Consider the following 23,131-nt stretch of genomic DNA (forward strand, 5'->3'; position numbering starts at 1 on the left):
GTCCTACATGGCCACTTCTTTTGGCTTTTATAATCCTCAAATTGGGTAAACCCAGCTCTCCAGCTATGACCAGAGCAGCTGTCTGGGATTATCAGATTGTTCTGTGCTTCAAGTAGTCCACTTCATGGATGGAAGCCCTGCCTGGACACCTGCATGCAATTATTCTAGAGAGGGGAAGTGCAGAGCAGGTGTAAGCCTGAGCACATGTAAGACTACTATGAATGGGGATATTGAGTGCTTTGTAAACTATAAAGAGCTGCAGGAAAGTGAGCCATTGTTATTATTATTCATTCAACTTCTAAGGAAGACAATGACTTTGGCTCCGGAGTAAATAAGAGAGCTGGCTGACCTGGGAAAACCAGGCAGGGTTTTCAGAAATCCTGGGCTACTACTGGCCCCCCAAAACTCTTCTTTTTTTCCATTACACCATTCTTCCAGCAATGCTCCCTGGCTGCAAATCATATCACCTCATGATCTGCAAAGAACCAAAATTGCAGGAGTCCCAAACGGGCAAAGGAGACAGTGCCCAGCAGGCAGAAGTAGTCTGAGGCACATTGCCAGCAAAGAGTGTGCTCCAAGACCTGCAGCAGCCACCCCCCTCGCCCCCCCAAACCTTCCCTGAACAGCCCTGCTTGGAATCTCCTCCACTGCTGGGCCTTTTAGCATTTCAGTTCCACTCCATTCATTTGCTCCAATTCACAAATTGCTTTGAGATGCGTCTTATTCAGTCATTTCCCATCCTTTCCTCATCCTTTTTAACCCCTTACCGGTATACCCCCCCCCTCTATCTCTCCCTTAATATCTCTAAATAGAAACACACACATGCAACACACTCCTTTTCTCTCCTCTCCCCAAATATCATGGACTTTCACTCTTCTCTTTTCATAGACACTTTTTCTTTCCTCTCCTGCAAAATCTGCAGACATACAGAAAGACGTTCACATATTTTCTCTTCTCCTAAAATATCACAGACAGACATACAGAAAGACACACACACACACACACACACACATACACTTTCTTCTTCCTCTCTCTCAATATCTGCAAATAGATGCACACACACACACACACACACACACACACACACACACTTTCTCCCTCTTCTCCCTCAATATCTGCAGACACATATACATAGACATTTCTCTCTTGGATCCATCCTAATATGTGCAAATCCATTCACCCCCACACACACACAAAAAAAGAACATTTAGTACCACAAAGTGCTGATACTCGGGTCTGAGATAGGGATGGTCTCCCCATTCAGCCCATCCCCTCAGGCACAGTCCATCTACAAGGCCAAGACTCCCCCTCTAGGGCTAGCTCCACTAACAAATATGACAAGTCTTTTCTTCAATGAACTTTATTTCTTACAAAAAAATTGTCCAACTCTGAAGAAGCAACACAGGCCCAAACACTGAAGGCATGTAGCCCTTCGTATGTAAATATGACATTACTGACATCCTATAGGGAAGGATGCGTTTGTTCACTGGACCATCCATACCTATAGTCCTGGGTGGGAAGTGCAGACCCTGGGAGGGAACTGAGGGAAGCTAACTGGCCTCTACAGGGACTGAACCTATGACCTTGCTCTCATTAGGCCTGGGTTCTCACCAGCTCACTGTAAACCTCAAGCATCGTCTCTGTGGATTACACTTTGGTTCTACTCATTAAACTCAATTTGTCCTCTGGGTTTCTCAGATGTTCCAGGGAGTCCCTCCTAAGGGAAAGGAAGCTCCCTACAGACAAGCTGAGCAGGGACCTCAGGCACGGGTTCAGGCTCGTCAGGGGAAGGGAAGGGAGGTTGGCCCTTCTGCGCCTTTAAGAGCTGTACATGTTCCTGCGCATTGGCAGACCCAAGGGCAAATTCAGCATCTTAGCTAAAATTAGTGAGAATTGGAAGAGACCCTGGAGCTTGTCTAGTTCCACATTCTCCATTTTAGATCTGAGAAAACCAAGGCCCAGATGGTATGTGACTTTCACAGGTATGATAATGTTACCCTTCCCTACTCAATAAACTTTACTGGTTCCCTATTACTCCAGGATCAAATATAAAATCTTCTGTTTGACCTTTCAAGCTCTTCAGGGCCTGCTCCCTTCTACCTTTCTAGTCTTCTTACACTTCCTCCCCCTTCCATGATCCAACTATATTGGCACACTTGCTGCTGTTCCTCATACACCACCTTTCATCTCCCATCGCCATGCCTTTGCACAGGCTGAGCCCCATACCTGGAATGCTTTTCCCTCCTGACCTCTGCCTCCCTGGATTCCTTTAAAACTCAGCTCCATTCCCACCTTCTACAGGAGGCCTTTCCCAGCCCCTACTGCTGCTAGACTCTTTCCATCTAGAATTAACTTCCATCAACTCTATATATCTTGAATGTACCTAATTATTTACATGTTTTCTTCCCCAATAGAATATAACTTCCTTGAGGGCAGGCGGCATCACCATTATCACCACCACCACCACCACCACCATCATTTTGCCTTTCTTTGAATCCCCAGCACTTAGCTCAGTGCCTGGCACATAGTAGGTACTTAATAAACTTTTGTTGCTTTGCTGACAAGGTAGGTTAGTTCATGGAAGAGACAAAACTAGACCCCAGGTTTCTTGATTCCCACCTTATATGTTCTTTTACTATGCCATGTGACCTCCCTAATCACTCTGAAGGAAGTATTTCACACAGATGAAATTATCTAATATGTTGATGGATGAGAACGACATCACTTCCACAATGCATCAACAAAGCGTGAGGGCCTGGCACATGGGAGACACTTAATAAAATCCTTGGTCCATTATCTTTTCCCCTTACAGATGGATTGAGATTTACTTGTGCACATATATATATCCTTTTTTTTTTTTTTTGGTGAGGCAATTGGGGTTAAGTGACTTGCCCAGGGTCACACAGCTAGTAAGTGTTAAGTGTTCGAGGCCAGCTTTGAACTCAGGTCCTCCTGAATCTAGGGTCGGTGCTCTATCCACTGGGCCACCTAGCTGCCCCCATATATATCCTTTTTTTTTTTTCATTGAGGCAATTGGGGTTAAATGACTTGCCCAGGGTCACACAGCTAATAAGTATTAAGTGTCTGAGTCTGGATTTGAACTCAGGTCCTCCTGAATCCAGGGCCAGTGCTCTATCCACTGCGCCACCTAGCTGCCCCGATATATATCCTTTTAAAAGACCTCTGGAATAAAAGCATATAGATTATGGTGATGTATTCTCTGTGGTTCCAATTACACAGGACACACCCTGTGGTTGCCCATTAATTCCCTCTGTGGAGCTCAGAGACCCTCTTTCTTGCTTCTTCCAAGGGCATCAGTGTACCCCATCTACCTCATCACCATCCAGTGTAGTCAGGATAGGAGCCCCAGTGTTGCCAGGGAGCAGTTGAGGCTCAAAGCTGGGGTGACAGAGGGGACCGGAGGGAGAGTACCTGAGCTGGCTTGCTCACCAGGTTGACGAAATCCTGGTAGCAGATGTGTCCATCCGAATGGCTGTCGGCAAGGGCCAGAAGAACCTCTCTCTTGTGTGGGTCCAGCTCAGACCCATGGCTTTCTAAGAGGCTCCGGAACTTGCCTGTACTGATGTAGCCAGTGTTCCCAGGGTCGAACTGCAGAAGGAAGGAGACAGCAGGGGCATCAGAAGGAGATTACGGATCCTCTTTGGATCCAACCCAAGCCCGGTTCCTTCTTCACCATCCCTTGGGTCTCATCTGGGCTTCTTGGCTACAGCTCAGGACTGGGAGTCAGGAAGACCCAAGTTAGAATCCTATCTCCCACACTTCTTTGCTGTATGAGCCCTAGCAAATCTCTTCCCCTCTCTCAGGTTCAAGTCAGGCCAACAAGAACTCATGTATTTATTAGGAGCTTTAAAAAAAAAAGTTCTCTCTTTTTTTAGATTCAATTTTATTTTATTTTCAGGTCTGAATTCTCTCCCTCCCACTTCCACTCTCACCCCCCTCATTGAGAAAGTAAGAAAAACATAACCTATTACAAACATAAAACTAAGCAAAACAAACTCCCACATTGGCTATGTAATCTATATGTACATATGTCCATGTACACACATATGTATATGTGCACACAGAGATGTGTGTATATACGCACACATGTATATGCATGTACATACATCTATGTATATGCATATGAATAGAAGAATTTAGACCAGCAGCTCTGAGCCCATCGTTTATCTTGGTAGCATTCAGTAGGCATTAATTAAGTGCTCTCTTCCAGGAGCCACGCCAAGTGCTTGGGAGCACAAAGAAAGGCAAAAATTCAGTCCCTGCCCTCAAGGAGCTTACTTTCTGTGGGGGGGGGGGGCAGGGGGATTCTGGTGGAAACAATAAACAAGATGTATTATTATTATTATTAGGCAATGAGGGTTAAGTGACTTGCCCAGGGTCACAAAGTGTCAAGTGTCTGAGGCTGGATATGAACTCAGGTCCTCCTGAATCCAGGGCCAGTGCTTTAACCACTGCACCACCTAGCTGCCCCCTTAAAACTTTGGTTTTGGGTTTTTTTTTGGCAGGGCAATGAGGGTTAAGTGACTTGCTCAGGGTCACACAGCTAGTGTCAAGTATCTGAGGTCAGATTTGAACTGAAGTCCTCCTGAATACAGGGCTGGTGCTTTATCCACTGCACCACCTAGCTGCCCCTAACAATAAACAAAATGTAAACAGAGTATATGGAAAAAGTTCTGAGAGGGGAAAGCATTGCAGATGAAGTTCCCTCCTCTTTAAAATGGGGATAATTGCAGTACCTACCTCATAGAGTTGTTGTGAGGCTCAACTATGTATGTAAAGCATTTTGCAAACGTTAAAACTCCATATACATGTTATTATTAAAAATGTATTATTCTTCCATTCATTTCCTATCAGGCCTCATGCCTTCTGCCTTTGGCCAAAGAACTTCAGAATCATTTCTTCGACTGCTTTGCCCCGAGACATAAGATACTAGAACCATTGAACTTTTGAGGTAGAAGGGATCATATGAGATTGCCCAACTCCGCCCCCTTTCACAAAGAAACTGAAGCTCAGAATGGGGCAATGACCTATCCAGGGTCATCAAACTGATAAGGGGTAGAGCTGGGCTAGGACCCCAAATCTAGTGCTCTGAGCATGGTGCCATCCCATCATGCACAGGGTCTCTGTCCTGTCTTCCTGATCCACAGCTTTTGGGAAGAGGTGATTCCCCCAGGGTGTGTGCACTGGCTCTGTGTGGTGGATATGCTTGGTCTTTAGCAAGAGGCCAGGCAATTCATTCTCCACCCCCCCTCCCCCACCCCCCAGCTCTATGCCATCCTGTAGTCCAGCAAAGGAGGGGGCTTCTCTGTTCTGGCTCTGGGCTCACGGGGACCTGGCCCAGGAAGGCTGGGGAGCTGACATCCCCAGGACACCAGCGAGGCCCCCCTGGCCTAAATGAGCTGGGTTGGGGAGGCTGGAAATCTCAGGGCTGAGCATCATTAGCAGGCCAAGCCAGGGGCAGGAACGGGGTGATGAGTCCCCTGAGAGCTGATCCAGCGAGCTCCACAGTCGGCCTGGTGCTGCCTGGCAGGTGGGTGCTTCATTTAATTTGATGACAAGGCAGTAGCTTCTCTCGCCCACAGAGGGAAAGAGTCAGGAATCCAGGCAGGATTCCTAAATCTGCAGAGAGGCAGCTGTCAGCTGGCTAGATGGAAGAAACTCCCTAATTAGGCAAACTGCTGAAAACGGGAATGGACTGCCTTGGGAGGTGGTGAGGTCCCCATCACTGGAGGTCTTTAAAGGGTGGCTGGATGAGAGCTTATCAGGGACACTGTTGAGCTCTAGCACAAGTTACAGTAGAGGAGCTCTATCCTGCTCTCCCCCTCTGAGAGAGGCACCAAGGTATAGTGTAAAGAGCCCCGGATTTGGAATCAGAGGAACTGGGTTCAAATCCTTCTCCTGCCACTAACTGCCTATGTACCATAGGCAAGTCTCCACCTCCCTGGGTCTCAGTTTCCCCATCTGTACAATAAAGGGGTTGTACCAGATGGCCTCTAAGGTCCCTTTCAGCTCTAGATCTAAGATCCTAAAACAGCACCAGGAGGCTACACTATCTTACCAGAGAGCTTCTCCACTAATATCCTTCTCTCTTCCCTGACTCCCCCCCAAAAAAACCCTGAACCTATCCTTTGTCTATTAGAGAAAGAGTTGAATGGACAAACATTTGCTGTAGCTAAGTCACCACCAATATGCTCCCAATAGGTCCTCGAGGAATTTGACATCATCCCCCCATCCTTTGGGAGACCAGTCTTCGAGCTTCGGGTGGGGGTGGGGAGGGTGGGCTCAGGGAGAGGGGCCATCTGCCCTCATTGCATCTCCAGACAAAGGACCACCTGCTCTCCTCCATCCCCTGGGTATTCCCCCATTGTCCCTGTGACCGTGCTTGCCCTCTGCTCCCCATACCCTTACCCTCCCACAAGCACATGACTGGGGTCCTAGTGGGGAGTGGATGAGCTAGAAAATGAATTGGAGTGAGGCCGAGGCATCTCTCTGCCAAAATCTTGCCCCTTCAAATTGGGGCCAGATGGGCCAACCAGAGGGGAAACTGGCACCCCTACTAACAAGATGTCTGGGACAGCTGAGCGCACACGAGGGCCAAAGGGAGGACAGCAGCAATAGGAGCCTCCTAGACACAGCTGGGCAGGCATCACTTGACCAATCAGCCCCAACAGTGGGTAAGACAGGGGCAAAAATAGTATTCAGAAGAGGGAGCTGGGCACAGGCTGATAGAAAGGAAGGTAGAGGATAGAGGAAAATAGCTACAAACAAAACAAAAAACCATTTACGTAAAGACAGAAGGGTGGGAGAAGAGGGTGAGTACCAGGGCAGGAGGGGGCCCACACCTCCATCACCCTTGGCTCCCACCAAATGAAATTCTAAGCTTAGGGAGGAAGCCTGCCTTCCCCCTGAGAAGAACCAACGAGCAAGTCAATTTTGAAAGAAAAACTTGCCCCCAGTGGGAAGTCTGTCTTATAGCTCCAGGACCATGGACAAATCATGTAACATCTCAGACATTCATCTTCCTTATCTATAAAATGGGGAACATCATCTTTCTAGGAAAACAGCAGTGTGGTTCAGTGGAGAGAAGGCTGTCCTCCAAGCCTTGAAGATTTGGGGTCAAGTCCTGTTTCCAACATACAATGACTGGGTAACCCTGAACAAGTCACTCAGCCTTCAAGAATTTTAGACAAATAAGACCAAACTGTACAGAAGATAGGGACCCACAGTGGTGGAATGAGTTTCCTCAACTGGGAGTTTCCTATGACAATGAAATCTCAGGTCCTGTCTCCATCTTTAATACCTGTAATAACTAGCTCACAGGGCTGCTATGAGCCTTTGGTGAGATAACATTTGCAGAGTGGTTTTTTTTTTGGTAAATGTTTTTGTAAATTGTAAAGCATAATATGTCCGTTAGAGCACTGAACCTGGAGTCAGGAAGAATTGGGTTCAAATGTGATGTCAGACACTTCCTTAGCCATATGACCTTGGGTGAGTCATTTAACCTTTGCCTCTGTTTCCTCACCTATAAAGTGGGGATAATAAAAGTATCTACCTCCCAGGGTTGCCGTGGGGATCAAATGAGATATTTGTAAAGTGCTTTACAAACTTAAAACACTATCAAAATGCCAGCTGTTATTATTATCTCATTCTTCTTTGATGGGGTTTGGATAGAAAGGATTTATCCTGCAGTCTCACTTATGTTCAATCTCCCTCTATCTCTTGGCTGCTTCCCTACTGCCAACAAACGTGGGTCTGTCTCCATAATCCTCAAAAAAGTCCTCCCTTGATCCATCCATCTCTGCTATCATTCCATATCTCTCCTCACTTTTGTGGCTGATCTCGACAAAGCTACCTACGATAGAACTTTCCCCTTCCTTTCCTCTCATTCTCTTCTTAACTCTCTACCATCTGGCTTCTACCCTCAACATTCAACTGAAACTGATCTCTCTCGAGTTACCATTGGTTTTTAAATTGTGCCATCCAATGGCCTTTTCTTGATCCTCATCTTTCTTGACCTCTCTGAAGAGTCTAACACTGTCCATCACCCTCCTTTTCTCTATACTGATTCTCTTCCTTCCTACATGATTGCTCCTTCTCAGTGTCCTGAGAAGTCTCCTTGGATTGATTTTCAGTCCAGAATGCCCATTAAGTATGGGAGGCCCACAGGGCTCTAATCTCTTCTCCTACTCTAGTATTTATTTTACTTGGTGATCTCATCAGTTCTCATGGATTCAATGATCACCTCTATGTTGATGATTCTCAAATCTACTCAATTAGACCTAACTTCTTTGCTTAGCCTCCACTTTCATATCTCCAACTACTCACTGGGCATCTCAAACTGTATGTCCTATAGACATCTTAAACTCAATATATCCAACATGGGATTCATTTTCCTTCTCCCCAAACCCTCTCTTCTTCCTAATTTCTCTATTACAGTTGAGGATACCACCATTCTCTTAGTCACCCAGGCTCACAGCATATGTATCATCCTTCACTTCTCACTTTCTTTTTTCCCTGCTATATCCAATCCATTGCTGAAGTCAACATCTCTCATTTAGACCCAGCACCACTCTGGCACAGACTCTCATCACCTCATGCCTGAACTATTACAATAGCCTGCTGTTGGTTGGTCTTCCTTCCTTAAAATCTCCTCCCATTCCTATCCATCCTCCACTCAACTATCAAAATGATCTTTGTAAAGTGCCACCATCTCCTTGCTCATAAACTCTAATGGCTTCCTGTTACCTCTAGGATCAAATACGAAATCCTCTGTTTGGTCTTCAAAGCCCCTCACCACCTCTACTGGCCTCCCACCTTTCCACTCTTCTTACTCATAATTACCCCACCCCTGCCCCCACATACTGTGAACTCTTGGATCCATGGGCATGGGCTTCTTTGATGTTTCTCAAACAGGATAACCCCATTTTCCAATTGAGGGCATTTTCACTGGCTGTCTCCGCATGCCAGGAATACTCTCCCTCATTGTCTCCAACTCCCGACTTCCTTCAAATCCCAGCTAAAATTCCACCTTCTACAGGAAGCCTGCCCCAATCCCCTTAATTCTAGTGTCCTCCCTCTGTTGATTATCTCTAACTTACCCTGGCTATACTTTGTTTGCTTTTGTTGTTGTTTAGTTGATTACTTCTGTCTGACTCTTCACGACCCCCATTTGGGGTATTCTTGGCAAAGATACTGGAGTGGTTTGCCATTTCCTTCTCCAGCTCATTTGACAGATGAGGAAACTGAGTTGTTTGCATAGCTCCTTGAAAGAAAGGGTTGTCTTTCACCTTTCTTTGTATCACCAGTACTTATGTGCCTGGCACATAGTAGGTGCTTCATGAATGTTCACTGCTTACAGTTAAACTTATTTAATGTTCTGCTGACTACAGCCAGTTGGATAAAGTGAATTGTTTCTGTGGTTATTAATTATAACAGCTTCTGTTCTTGATTGGCTCTGACATACAAGACTACTCCTCCAGCCTCTTTCTGCCGCAAAGTGCCCCATCCCCTCCTACTTTGCAGACATAAGATGAAAATGTTTGGGCTGGAGTCCTCATTAGGAGCCTTCAGAACAAGTTAACTCCAAAAAACAAAAGGCAATAAAGACTCTATTGTTTTAATTAATACCATAAACCCCCCATCCCTCCCCCTATTATATCACGTCCTGGATTTATCTGAGAGGGCTGATCTGATTGAAAGGGAGGTCCTAAAACCTAAGGGAAGGGTCTTAATTTAGGGTTCAAAAACTTAAAAAAATTTATAACTATTTCAGTATGATTGCTTTTCCTTTTAATTCTATTCATTTTGTTTTATGCATTAAAAACATTCTTCTCAGAAGAGTCCATAGGTTGGTTCACTACCTTAGGACCATCCCCCCCACCCCCCAAGGAAGGGAGGTGTATCTAAATTAGGGAATGGAGAAAGAGTAAGTGCAGAGCAGCCTAGGGGTGGTCTGAATCAGAAGGGAAGGTTGGGGGTGGTGGCTTGGACAGCCCAAGCCTGGCTTGATGGAGGAATGTGAGCAATGAATGGGGCTACGGGGCCCAGCTGGGAGAAATGAATTGAACCTGTGGGTTAAGGGAGTAGCCTCAAGGCAGTAGAGCTCTGAATAGCACCCAGGGTGGCTGGGGCTCCAAATGAGGCATAAGGCCAAGTTAAAGATGCAGCCTGAAAGGGCTGGGGGGAGCAGAGGGAGGCTAAATGGGCCCAATGGGGAGCCCATTAACACAAAGTGCTGGCACTATAGGAGAAGCCCCCACAAGTCCCCTCCTCCCACCCACCTGCCAAGGCCTTGAAAAGAGCCTCAAGCGGCTCAGCGGGAATTTTTAATCCAGCCTGCACCCCCGCCCTCTGGCCCCCTAATCCCCCCCAGCTCCTCCTCTCCCCAGCACCAGGCTCTCAGACATACTGCACCTCCCCTTCCTCAACCCTTTCCCTGACACTCTAATACCCCAAGTAGCTACAGACACTGCCTGGCACCTCTCCCTATCTCCTCAGGATGGGGAAGGGGTGTTCAAAGAAAAAGGATCTTGATTCAGAGCTGAGGAAACTGGATTCTGATTTCTTTGTGCCTCACTTTCCTCATCCATCATATGGCATGATCTCAGGTAGCACAGTTCAGTGGCCAAATGGTCGGAGTTTGAATCTTGCTTCTGTCATTTACTACTTGTGTGACTTTGGGCAAGTTAATTCTACTCTCTGGGCCTGTTTCCTCATCTGTAAAATGAAGGGATTGAACCAGATGACCTCTAAGGTCCCTTCCAGTTTGAGGTCTGTGAAAGCACAAGGCTGTGTCTAACAAGGCTGGTCATGAAGGTGAGTCAGCACTAAGGACAGGACAGCTCCAAATCATTTTGGGAAGGAGGAACCCCAGGAAGTACCAGATTAGCTGCACAACCAGGTACAACCTGGCACTTAAACTGTGTATACAAATAGAGTAAATTTTATGCCTCCCCCTAGGCAGGATGAAGAGGAAGGTGGGAGGTCTCTCCAGGCAGAGCTTTAGAAAATATGAGTATTTAATTTAACCTAACCTGGGCAGTTAGCAGAGTGCCTTAGTTCTGTCATCCCAGGAGCTCCCAGCTCCCAAACTGATGCAAATACCACTTCTGGAACTTACTACCTGTGTGACCCTGGGCAAGTCACTTTACCAGTCTGGGGCTCAGTTTCTCATCTGCAACATGATGGAGTTGCACTCATTGACCTCTAAATGCCCTTCGGACTTGAAATATATGAACCTATGGCAGATTCACTGAGGCAGCAGGGTGCAGTGGAAAGAATGATGGATTATGGGCCAAAAGACCCAGGTTAAAATCTCATCTCTGTCACCCATTACTTGTGTAATGGTGACACACTTATCACTTCACTCGTCTCTTTCCTTTTCTATAAAGCGAAGCATATCCCTCAAGGAGGTCAATGATCAAAAGAAAGGCTCTATAGACACTAAAATATTTATAATAATATTCAATGTAGTGGAAAGCAACTGGAGACAAATTAGATGCTTAGCAACTGGGAAATGGCTAAACACACTGTGGTACATGCACTTAATGGAATATTACAGTTCCTTAGGAAACAAAGAATATGAAGAATTCAGAGAAGAACAATAAGATTTCTATGAACTGATGCAAACAGAGACAAATCAAACCAGGAAAACAATGCTGTATAGACAATGACTACTATGTAAATGGGAGAAACATCAAGACAATAAAACTGAACATAATTACAATGACCCATCTTGGCCTTAAAGGAGGTAAGAAGGTACCACTCTTCCTTCTTTGCAAAGGTCAGATACTGTGGGTATGGAACACTCTCCATAATACCAACTTGGTTGATATGTGGGTTAGTTTTGCTGAATGGATTATTTTCCCCTTGCTTATTCTTTGTTATAAAGGGCTGGATCTCTGGGAGGGAGAGAGGAGGCATCTACTGGGAAATGCAAGGGATGTAAAAACCAAAATGGTAATAAGCATTTTAAAAATAAAAATTGGAAAGGGAGTGTATATTTCTTTTGGCTGACCTCTGAGGTCCTCTCCTGCTCTGCATTTACAATCCTATGATCCAGTTTTCTCCCTCAAAGAGCTTATATTCTCTAGGAGAGGGAGGGTGGGCAACAACATGTACATAGATAAATTCAAAATATAGTTTGGTCAGGTGGTGCCTTTCTAGTTTTCTAACCATTTCTCCATTTCTGTTTCCTCATCATTCCTCATAATTCTCCTGCAGTCATTCTCAGTAATCCCAAACGCTCACCAAAAAGGATAGAGGAAGATCCTGGTGCCCAGGATACAGAAGAGAGCAGTCCCATTTGGGTTCAAGAAACTTTAAATAACCTCGAGAGTCACACTGTCTGGGAAGCCAGCCATTTAGCTTCTCCCAAACTTTAACTTCTCCAAACCTCAGCAGCCAACCCCCATCATCCATCAAGCACTTGAATGGCATAGTAGAGTGCTAAACTTGTCTCAGGAAGACCTGAGTTCAAATCCTACCTCAGTCACTTACTATGTGACACTGAGTAAGTAAGTCACTAAAAGCTGTTTCCCCATCTGTAAAAAGTGGGGGAGGGGTTGACATTAGCACCTACTTCAAGGCTCAAATGTGAAAATATACACAAAATCCTTTGCAAACCTTAAAGCACTGTACAAATGCTGCCTATTATCATTATCAGAACAGCATGTGCCCTAAGAGGAAAAGTACAGAACAGCAGATGTCTTTACTTCAGGGGTTGAGGGGAAGGGAGAGACTTGGATAGTTGACTTGACTATCTATTTACCTTTTTCAATCATGAACCTGAGCTGTGTGGAATTGACAAGCCTCCCCAGGGGGTTACTGCTCTGTGGAGCTGACCAACCCAGCAACCCAAGCCCTACTCTAAGCATTCACAGACATTTACAGCCTCCCATCAATAAAGCTCAGGCCAGCAGCTGCTGGGGGTGAGGGGGGTGGGAGGGGAGCAACACCACTCCAGCACTTTTCAATTGCAAGTGGGAATAATGAAAGTGCTCCATAAATCACGCCACCCTACCTTTTCACGATGCTTTTTACTACCAAAAATAAATCACGTTTGTCCTTACACTGATTCTATGCAAGCTAGAAAAGGGTTAACATAAAGATAACAACAATAGTCATTATAGCTAGCACTTATATAGCTGCTTAAGGTTTGTGAAGTGCTTTATAAATAATATCTCATTTCCTCCCTACAACAACCCCAGAAGGTAGGTGCTATTATTATCCTCATTTTACAGATGAGGAAAGGGATGAGGCAGATAGGTTAAGTGACTTTCCCAGGTTCATGCAGCTAGTACCTGAGGCTAAATTTGAACTCAGGTCTTGCTGACTCCAGGCCTAGTACTCGATCCACTGTGCTACAGAAAAGAGTCATGTGACCATAGATCTAGAGGTAGAAGGGTCTCCAGAGACCATTTAATCTACCCTTACCCACTTTACAGATCAATCAGTTAACTAGCTTGCTGTTTCTTCTATGTATTTGGCATGGTGCCAGGTGCTGGGATTGCAGTCAAAAATTACACAGTCCCTACCCTCAAGGAGCTTACATTCCATTGGAGGAAGACAACAGGTACATACAAAGGAGAATAAATATAAATAGTTAAATAGGGGAAGATAGTGGGTAGAACACTGGGCCTGAAGCCAGGAAGATGCATCTTCCTGAGTTCAAATCTGACCTCAGACACTTGCTAGCTCTGGGCAAGTCACTTCACCCTGTTTGCCTCAGTTTCCTTATCTGTCAGATGAACTGGAGAAGGAAATGGCAAACCACTCCAGCATCTCTGCCAAGAAAACCCCAAATCGGGGCACAAAGAGTCAGACACAACTGAAAAACCAGTGAACAAAAGTTAAATACAAGGAGAGGTGGGAGAATACTTAGCAGTTGGTATGGATCAGAAAAGGCTTCATGAAACTATATCTTGGAGGAGGAGAAGGATTTCATGAGGCAGAGAAGGATAGCAAAAGCTGGGGAGGACAATTAGGAAACTGAGGCCCAGGGAAGTTAACTGATTTTCCCAAGGTCACACAGAGTTTTAAGGAGGCACGGTTGGTCGTGGGGTAGAAGATCTCAATTTGGAGTCAGACATCCTGGGCTCAAATCCTATCTCTGCTACCTTCGTGATCTTGGGTAAACCACTTACCTCCCTAGACCTCAGTTTTTTCATCCAAAAAATGAGGGTGTTGGCACAATCCCAGAGGAGCCCTGATAAATCACATCAGCTGCCTCCTCCTGACAGAGAGGTGATGGCCTCAGGGTATAGAAAGAAACATCTATTTTTTGGACAAGGCCAAGAAAGGAATTTGTTTTGCTTAAGGCCATCTTATGTGAACCATACCTGAACTTGTTCCCTTCTCCAGCTTTGCAGGAATTTCTGGTGATGGGGAACCCACTACCTCCCCTAGGTGTCCCATTGTGCTCTGTAATTATTGACAAGCTTTCCCTTACCTGAAATCTAAATTGGCCACCAATGGAAGTTCCATCCATTGGTCCTAGTTCCTTCCTCTGGGACTAAACAGAACAGATCTAATCCGTTTTCCACTGAACAACAATCCTGAATGTCAATCATCACAGTGCAATAGAAGGGAAATTGGTTTTGAAGTTGGAGGATTCAAATTCTGTCTCTGATATTTATTACCTAGGTAACTTGGACAAGTCACTTCCCTAGGCTAGAGTTTCCACATCTGCAAAATGAGGGGTTGGCCTCTGAGGTCTATCCCAGCCTTAGATGGATGATGCTATGATCTCCCCAACCCGGGTCATCTCTAGGGGAAAGATGCTCACTTCTGAACTGTACAAACACATACACCACTAGTCAATGGCTCAGCCCAATAGAGCCATACTCAGTCTTGTGAAATGCTGGAGCTGCCCCAGCTCTTAAGATTCTATGTGGGGGTGGCTAGGTGGCGCAGTAGATAGAGCACCGGCCCTGGATTCAGGAGGACCTGAGTTCAAATCTGGCCTCAGACACTTAACACTTACTAGCTGTGTGACCCTGGGCAAGTCACTTAACCCCAATTGCCTCACAAAAAAAGAAAGAAAGAAAGAAAAGATTCTATGTGGAGGGGGCAGCTAGGTGGCATAGTGGATAGAACACTGGCCCTGGAGTCAGGAGTACCTGAGTTCAAATCCGGCCTCAGACACTTAATACTTACTAGCTGTGTGACCCTGGGCAAGTCACTTAACCCCAATTGCCTCACTTAAAAAAAAAAAAGATTCCATGTGGAGTAATCAATGCAGTCAACATTAATAAAGATAGGCAAGGGTAAAAGTTTCATGCTCTGAGCCCTCTGGCAATGATTCCTCCAGAGAATTTTACCCAATCATATCTCTCCTTTCTGTACCCAAAGATTATTTTAAAGAGCTAGGGAAAAAAACCAAAACAAACCAAAACAAAATTCATTTGAGGAACAAAAGGTCAAAAATCTCAAGGGAAATGATGAAAAAATGGCAAGTAAAGGGGTCTAGCAGCACCCAATCTCAAATCATACTACAAAGCAATAATCAACAGAACTATTTTGCACTAGCTAAAAAATAAGAAAGTTGATCAGTGAGACAAAAACAATCACAAAAGCATACACAGGATTTGCTAAACTCAAAGACCCCAGCTGTTAGGAAAACTGAAAAGCAATCTGACAGAAATTAGAATTAGACCAAGCTTTCACACCATATGCCACAATAAGCTCCAAATGGATATATATCCTAGACCTAAAAGGTCACATCATAAATAGATTCAAGGAACATGGAAAGAGATACCATTCATAACTATGAATAAGGGAAGAGTTCTTGACTGGCAAGGGATAGAGAAATGAACTGTATACAAGATGGATGATTTCGATACACAAAATTGGAGAGCTTTTACACAAACAAAATCAATGCAGCTAGAATTAAAAGGGAAATTGTCAACTGGGGAAAATCTTTGTGGTAAGTTTTTCTGCTAAAAGCCTGATATCCAAAATGTATACAGAACTGATTCAAATATTTGAAAACAAGAGCCATTCATTCCCCAATAAAGAAATGGTCAAAAGACATGAACAGCAACATAACTAATGTGGAAATATGTTTAACATGATTGTAATCTATAACCTATATCAGATTGCTTGCTGGCTTCAGGAGAGGGAAGGGAAGAAAAGGAGGGAGAAAAAATGGAATGCAAAATCTTACAAAAATAAATGCTGAAAACTATCTTTACATGTAATTGGAAAAAAAATAAAATAAAATACTATTTAAAAGATATGTGAACAGGCAGTTCTTTTTTTTAGGGCAATGGGGCTTAAGTGACTTGCCTAAGGTCACACAGCTAGTAAGTGTCAAGTGTCTGAGGCCAGATTTGAACTCAGGAACTCCTGAATCCAGGGCCGGCGCTTTATCCACTGCGCCACCTAGCCGCCCCCTGCCAGCTAACAGGCAGTTCTTAAAAAGAAGAAAAGCAAGGTATCAACATCAATATGAAAAAATGCTCCAAATCATTAATGAAAGAAGTGCAGATTAAAACAACTTTCCAAGTTAAAAAAAAAAAACACCATAACTGTTGGAGGCTATGGGGGATAGATGCTAAAGGTAGATCTGTGAATGGCTGGCTGGTTCTGGTGTAGCCTTGGTTGTTAACTCTTAGCATAGTGCCTGGCACAATATGTTTATTGTCTGTCTGACTGACAGACTGTCTAATCAATGCAATGACTAATCAAGATTTCAGGGGACCAATGATAAAGAAAGCTTCCTACTTCCTTCCTGAGACGTGACAGATTGGACATACAGAATAAGACATATCTTTTTAGGTGTGGTCAAGGTATGGGTGTGTTTTGCTTGGCTAAGCTAACTTATAAATGTAGGAGTTCTTTTTTTGGAGGGGGGAGGGTTGAATTGATGATAGAGGATACCTAGTGATGATAATGATAACTAGTATTTATAAAGCCCTGAAAGGTTTGCAAAGTGTTTTATAAATATTATCTCATTTGAAACCCATAATAAGCCTAGCCGGCAGGTGTTATTACTGTGCCCATTTCACAGGTGAGGAAACTAAAGCTGAGGAAGGTTAAGTGCTTTTCCCAGGGTCAGACAACTACTATCCGGAGCAGTATTTGAACTCATGTCTTCCTGACTCCAGGTTCAGCACTCAATCTACTCCACCACCATAGGACCCCCTAATAATAGTAATGTCAGCAAAAAAGAATAGGGCATCAATGGAACATTTAAAGAAAATGCACAGAGGAGACTCCAGTGGCTAATTGAGATTCAGGAGGCATAACAGAAAGGCATGAAAGCTTTGGAACTATCATGTAGAATTGAGTAGATGCTTTAAAAAAACCCTTCAAGTTGTGTGTAATTAGATTCTTGGTTTCATATACAATCCTATTTTCTGTTCTTCAGTGATAAAAAGGTTCATTTTCATTGGTGTTTGTCATGCTTAGAATATCTTAAAAAAATTATTTTTAATGTATAGGGCTAGTTGGGGTAAGGAGGTGGGAAGTGGGAGATAGAGGATGAGTTCTGAAAGTTCGTTTTAAGCCCCTTCCCTTTGTCTTTCTCTGGGAGCCCTTCTCTCAGCTCATTAATCGCATGTTCCAGGGACATGGGGTCTTGGAGCAGCAGCAGATGACACAGCCTCAGGGGCAGGTGTTTCTCCCTCTGAGCCTGTATAATCTATTCAGTTCTCTTGTCTGTTCCCCTTTTCCCAGAGTCCCCTTGAGCCTTGCCAGAGGACTGCAAATGAGATGAGGCTTTAGGGTCAGGGGATGTGGAGGGTCTCCATATGGGAGATCCAAGAGGGGAGGGACCAATGGAGGAAAATCAGATGGGAAGAAAACAGTATCTTTCCTTATAGGAGCCTCTCTAGTTTGGGAAAAGGCAAGCCCTGACAGCTGCGGCTCTACCAGGGCCAATGTCTCAGAAGTATTTTTTTTTTTTTAATTCATCAGCTGTCTAAGATGTGCCTGGTCATATGACAAAGATATGAATCATGGAGAGTGGGTTCTCAGGGCAGAGTCAAGGGATCAGAGTTCTCAGAGTCCACGGAGTCTAATCCCCTCATTTTAAAGGAGGAAACAGGCCCAGGAAAGTGAAACCACTTGTCCAAGGTCACTCAGATCCTAATAGTCAGAAACTGGATGACCTCATCCAGAATCCCACTCCCACAGCAGAGCAGCTTAGAAAAGAGACCAGTATGCCAAATTTTTGAGAAGTTTGATATCACTATATTCTCTACCCCAACACCCTAAGAAGCATCTGTAGCTTATTAGCTGTGTGTGTGTGTGTGTGTGTGTGTGTGTGTGTGTGTGTGTGTGTGTGTGTGTGTGTGGCTACTCTGCTAGGCTAACAAGGCAAAGGTCATGGGTTTGATCCCTATGTGGGCCAATCACCTCGTTGTTTCCTGGGCCAAGCATCTCATAAATCCAGGTCACTGTGAAACAAAAGAGTGCAAACCCATCAACTCAAATCTATCCCTACCACTAGAAATAGAATTCCTAGTCTGTGCACCCCACTGATGATCAATAATTTGGATCTAGGGGACTTTAAAGGTTAAAGGGCTCAACCCCCTCAAATTACAAATGAGAAAACAGGCCCAGAATGTGAATAGGGTCTGGAGGATCAGATTTAGAACAGAAGGGGACTTCAGAACTAGTCCAACCCCCTTATTTTACAGATAGGGAAACTGAGACCAAGGGAATCAGTAGGATCAAAGAATCCTTTCAGTCTAGAAGGGAGCTCAGAGACCACACAACCATCTTATTTTGTAGATGAAGTTACTAAGGCTTGGAGAGTTGAGGTGACTTTGCCCAAGGTCACGTATGAATTTCCTATTTAACTAGCTCCTTTCTCCTTGCCTCTTTGGAGATACACTCAGATATATTTGGGCTGTGTGTGTGTGTGTGTGTAGGGATGTGAGAAATAAAACTCAAATGCCATTTCACTGGCCAGTGAGTGACAGGCTCATCTCCCCCTCTGTGTAAAACAACGGCTATAAGAGTTGTAAGGAATAGGAGCATTTAGGGCATTTTAAGGTTTGCAAAAAGCTTTACATGGGTTATCTCACTTAGTCCTCCCACCAGCTCTGTGAAATAGGTGCTACATCCATTTTGTGTGTGTGTGGGGGGGGCAATGAGGGTTAAGTGACTTGCCCAGGGTCACACAGCTAGGAAGTGTTGAGTGTCTGAGGCTAGATTTGAACTCAGGTCCTCCTGAATCCAGGGCCAGTGCTTTATCCACTATGCCACCTAGCTGCCCCCTACATCCATTTTATAGATGAGGAAACTGAGCCTAAAAAGCATAAGTGACTTATTTAAGGTCACACTGGGACTAAGTATCTGATTTGGGACTTACATTCATGTTTCTGGACTCTAAGTCAGGCATGCTATAGTCTATTCCACTTAGCTGTCCTAAAAAGAATAGCAAACATATGTGTATGTTATCTATATATCACTATAAGATTTGAAAGGCACTTTGCATACAGAATAATTGGAAGGAAGAAATAAGCATTTATTAAGTACCTACTATTTGCTAGACATATATATATATACACACACATACACATATGTGTATATATGTATATCATAAGATCTGAAAAGGACTTTATATACACATTATAATTTAGAGGAACAAGAATTTATTAAGCACTTAATATTTGCTATAAAAGTATATATACATATATGTCATTATAACATTTGAAAAGGATTTTATATGCACTATAATTGGAAGGAAGGAATAAGCATTTATTAAGCACCTATTTGCTAGACATATGTGTGTATATAGATATCATTATAAGATTTGAAAAACATTTTTCATATATACACACTATGATCAGAAGGAAGGAATAAGCACTTACTAAGCACCTACTATTTGTTAAACGCTGTGCTAATGGATTTTCTTTTTATTTCTTTTTTCTTTTGTTTGTTTGTTTACAATTTTATTTTCCAAATTACATGTAAAAGCAAATTTTGACATCAATTTTTTAAAACTTTGTGTTCCAACTTATCTTCCTCTCTCCCTTCCCACCCGCCCACCCCAAGAACTCAAGCAATTCAGTGTAAGTTATACAAGAGTAGTCATGGAAAACATCTCCACATTAGCTAGGTTGTGAGAGAAAACAGATAAAAACAAGACTTCAGAATGTGCTAATGGATTTTCAAATATGATCTCATTTGCTCCTCACAACAGTCCTGCATAGTAGGTGCTGTTATTATCCTCATTTTACAGTTGAGAAAACTGAGGCATATAGAGGTTAAGTGACTTGACCAGAGTCACACTGATAGTAAGAGTCTGATGCTGGATTTGAATTTGTCTTCCTGACTCCAGGCCCAGTGAACTGCACCAATTAGCAAGACATAGGGATGAGAAGCAGCTAGGTGGAGCAGTGGATAAAGCACCAGTCCTGGATTCTGGAGGACCTGAGTTCAAATCCGGCTTCAAACACTTGACACTTACTAGTTGTGTGACCTTGGGCAAGTCACTTAACCCACATTGCCCTGCAAAAAAAAAAAAAAAAGATATAGGGATGATATTCACCTAGTCCCTTTGCCCAACTTTCCTCACGTCAGATGAACCAAGCCCTTTACCTAATGATGAACCAGGGCCAAAGGAAGAAAAAAGGGGTTAAGTGAAATCCTATCAAATACATTTCCTGGTACAAACTGGTGTCCTTCCTATGTGAACATCTCTTCATAAAACTCCATTCCCTTTTATTGCCCTGTGGTAAGAAAAGCAGATCACAGATGTAAAACTGGAAGGAACCGTAGAGGTCATCTAGTCTAATACCCTCATTTTACAGATGAGAAAAATGATACACTCAGAAAAGTTAGGTGACTTGCCCAGGATCACACAGCCAGTAAGTGTCAGAGACAAGATTTGAACCTTGGGCTCTAGGCTCCAAGTCAGAGAATGGTCTGGTTATCTCACCACCTAAGAAGGAGGGAAACTCTCAAACAGAAAGGGTGAATGGCCAGAGAGAAGTCAAGTTCCACCACCCCATCAACTCAGGCAAAAGTACAACCCTCTCAATATGTTGAACACTGACAGGACAAAACACAGGGAAGTGGTGGCAGCAATGTGATATAGGAGAAAGAACGCTGCATTTGGAGTTAGAGGAATTCAAATTCCACTTACTCCCTGTGTGACTTCACTTAGTCTTTCAGTTCCTCAGTTTCCTCTTCTGTAAAATGAGAGAATTAGAGTTCTAGATTAATGATATTAGAATCCTATTAAATGAATCATCAGGAATTTACAAATTGAAGTGGGCTAGAGATCAGACAGAAGGCCAAACATCTTGAGCATGAATTAACTGATTGAGGTTATGGTAGTTTATTTTCTGGAGGTCTTGAAGAAGAGACTCAATTCCTGTTTGTCTATGATGGTTTAGTTTCAGGGGAGGGAGTGCTGTAGGGGAGGTGGATATCAAAAGATGACCTCCAGTGTTTCCTTCTGGCTTGAGGAACAAGGATCATCCCGGATCCCTGCAAGGCATGACCACATTTGTCCTCTAGGTATCCCCAAATGCCTCTCTTAATAATTTTTCCAAATCAGAAATAGTTTATCTGAAAATGTAAATACAGACAATCTAAGAACTAACAAGACAAACAAAAGAGAGGGAGGGAGGGGGAGAAGAGGGGGAGTAAGGGGGGAATAGGAAGAGACAGAGGGTTAGGGAGAAAGGGAGAGAGAGAGGAAGAGAGAGAGGAAGAGGGGGTGGAGAGAGAGAGAGAGAGAGAGAGAGAGAGAGAGAGAGAGAGAGAGAGAGAGAGAGAGAATAGACTGTTCAATTCTAAATCTAGCAGGTGTGAAAGGCTGTGCAAACCACATTCACATCTTTGAGAAGCCATGCCCCACCCCACTGTCCCTGTCCCTAGGGAACCCTCTGTGGGAGGATAGTGACTCCCAAATTCTATAGCTCCAGTCCTTCAGTCCCATAACTGTTGGATATCTCCATTGGGATGTGGCTTCAAACTTAGCATGTCTAAAACTGAACTCTTTCTCTTCCCCCTCCAAAAAGACTCCTCCCCTACCACCTGCTTTTGTGGCTCCAAACCAAGGAGTTCTCTTTGACTCCTCCATCCAACAACAAGCATTTATTAAGCACCAGCTTTTCACCAGGCCCTGGTTCTAGGTCCTGGAGATACAAAGATAAAAACAAAACAATCTCTGCCCTCAAGGAGCTTACATTCTGTAAGAGAAAATACCACATAGACAGAAAAGTACATAAAAAAATAGACACAAAGTAGAAGCAAGGTAATTTGAGGGGATCCCTAGTAGCTGAGAGAGGAGACAAGCCAGAAAGAGCTCCTGTGGGAGGTGCCCTTTAAGCTGAGTTCTGAGGGAGGCTAAGGACTCTTAGAGTTGGAAATAAGAAGGGAAGTGTGAGTCCTGGATTTAGAGACCTAGGTTCAAATCCTGTCTCAGACAGTAGCCACATCACCCTGGGCAAGTCTCTTAACCTCTTTTTTTTTTTTTTGCTGGGCAATGAGGGTTAAGGCACTTGCCCAGGGTCATACAGCTAGTAAGTGTCAAGTGTCTCAGTCCAAATTTGAACTCAGGTCCTCCTGAATCCAGGGCTAGTGCTTTATCCACTGAACCATCTAGCTGCCCCCCCCAACCTCTTTGTACCTCAGTTTCCTCATCTATAAAATAAAGGGGTTAGACTTTATGGTTTCCAAGGTCCCCTCTTCCAGTCCTAAATATATGATCCCGTCATCCTGTCTCCAATACACACACACATACACACACACACACACACACACACACACAGAGTCATCAAGTCCTGTTAATTCTTCATTCTTGATCTCTACCCCCTAAGGTCAATTACTGTCCATTCCTTTTTTTGGGGGGGTGAGGCAATTGGGGTTAAGTGTCTTGCCCAGGGTCACACGGCTAGTATATGTCAAGTGTCTGAGGTCAGATTTGAACTCAGGTCCTCCTTACTCTAGGGCCCGTACTCTATCCACTGCGCCACTGAGCTGCCTCCAACTACTGTCCATTCTTACTGGCTATGTCTTAGTCCAGACTCTTACTCTCTCACACTTGTTTTGTATTTTCTTTACTCATTTCCCTGCCTCCATTCTCTCTCCACTTCCAGTTCATTCTACATACCATTGCCAGATCAAACATGCTAAAACTTGGTAG

General features: G+C 44.0%; 1 protein-coding gene across 2 annotated transcripts in view; it reads right to left on the bottom strand.

Moving 5' to 3' along the window:
- Nucleotides 1–23,131, bottom strand: part of RHBDL3 (rhomboid like 3) — a 73,371-nt gene that overhangs the window by 46,630 nt on the left and 3,610 nt on the right. The window contains exon 3 of one of the 2 annotated variants that reach the window (XM_043963240.1): nt 3,451–3,609. The exons of the other annotated variant lie outside the window; for it this stretch is intronic. Coding sequence (XP_043819175.1) covers nt 3,451–3,609 — 159 coding nt within the window. The remainder of the gene's footprint in view (nt 1–3,450; nt 3,610–23,131) is intronic. 2 annotated transcript variants of the gene reach the window in all.

The sequence above is a fragment of the Dromiciops gliroides genome, chromosome 4 (genome assembly GCF_019393635.1).
Source record: "Dromiciops gliroides isolate mDroGli1 chromosome 4, mDroGli1.pri, whole genome shotgun sequence".
Classification (NCBI taxonomy): domain Eukaryota; kingdom Metazoa; phylum Chordata; class Mammalia; order Microbiotheria; family Microbiotheriidae; genus Dromiciops; species Dromiciops gliroides.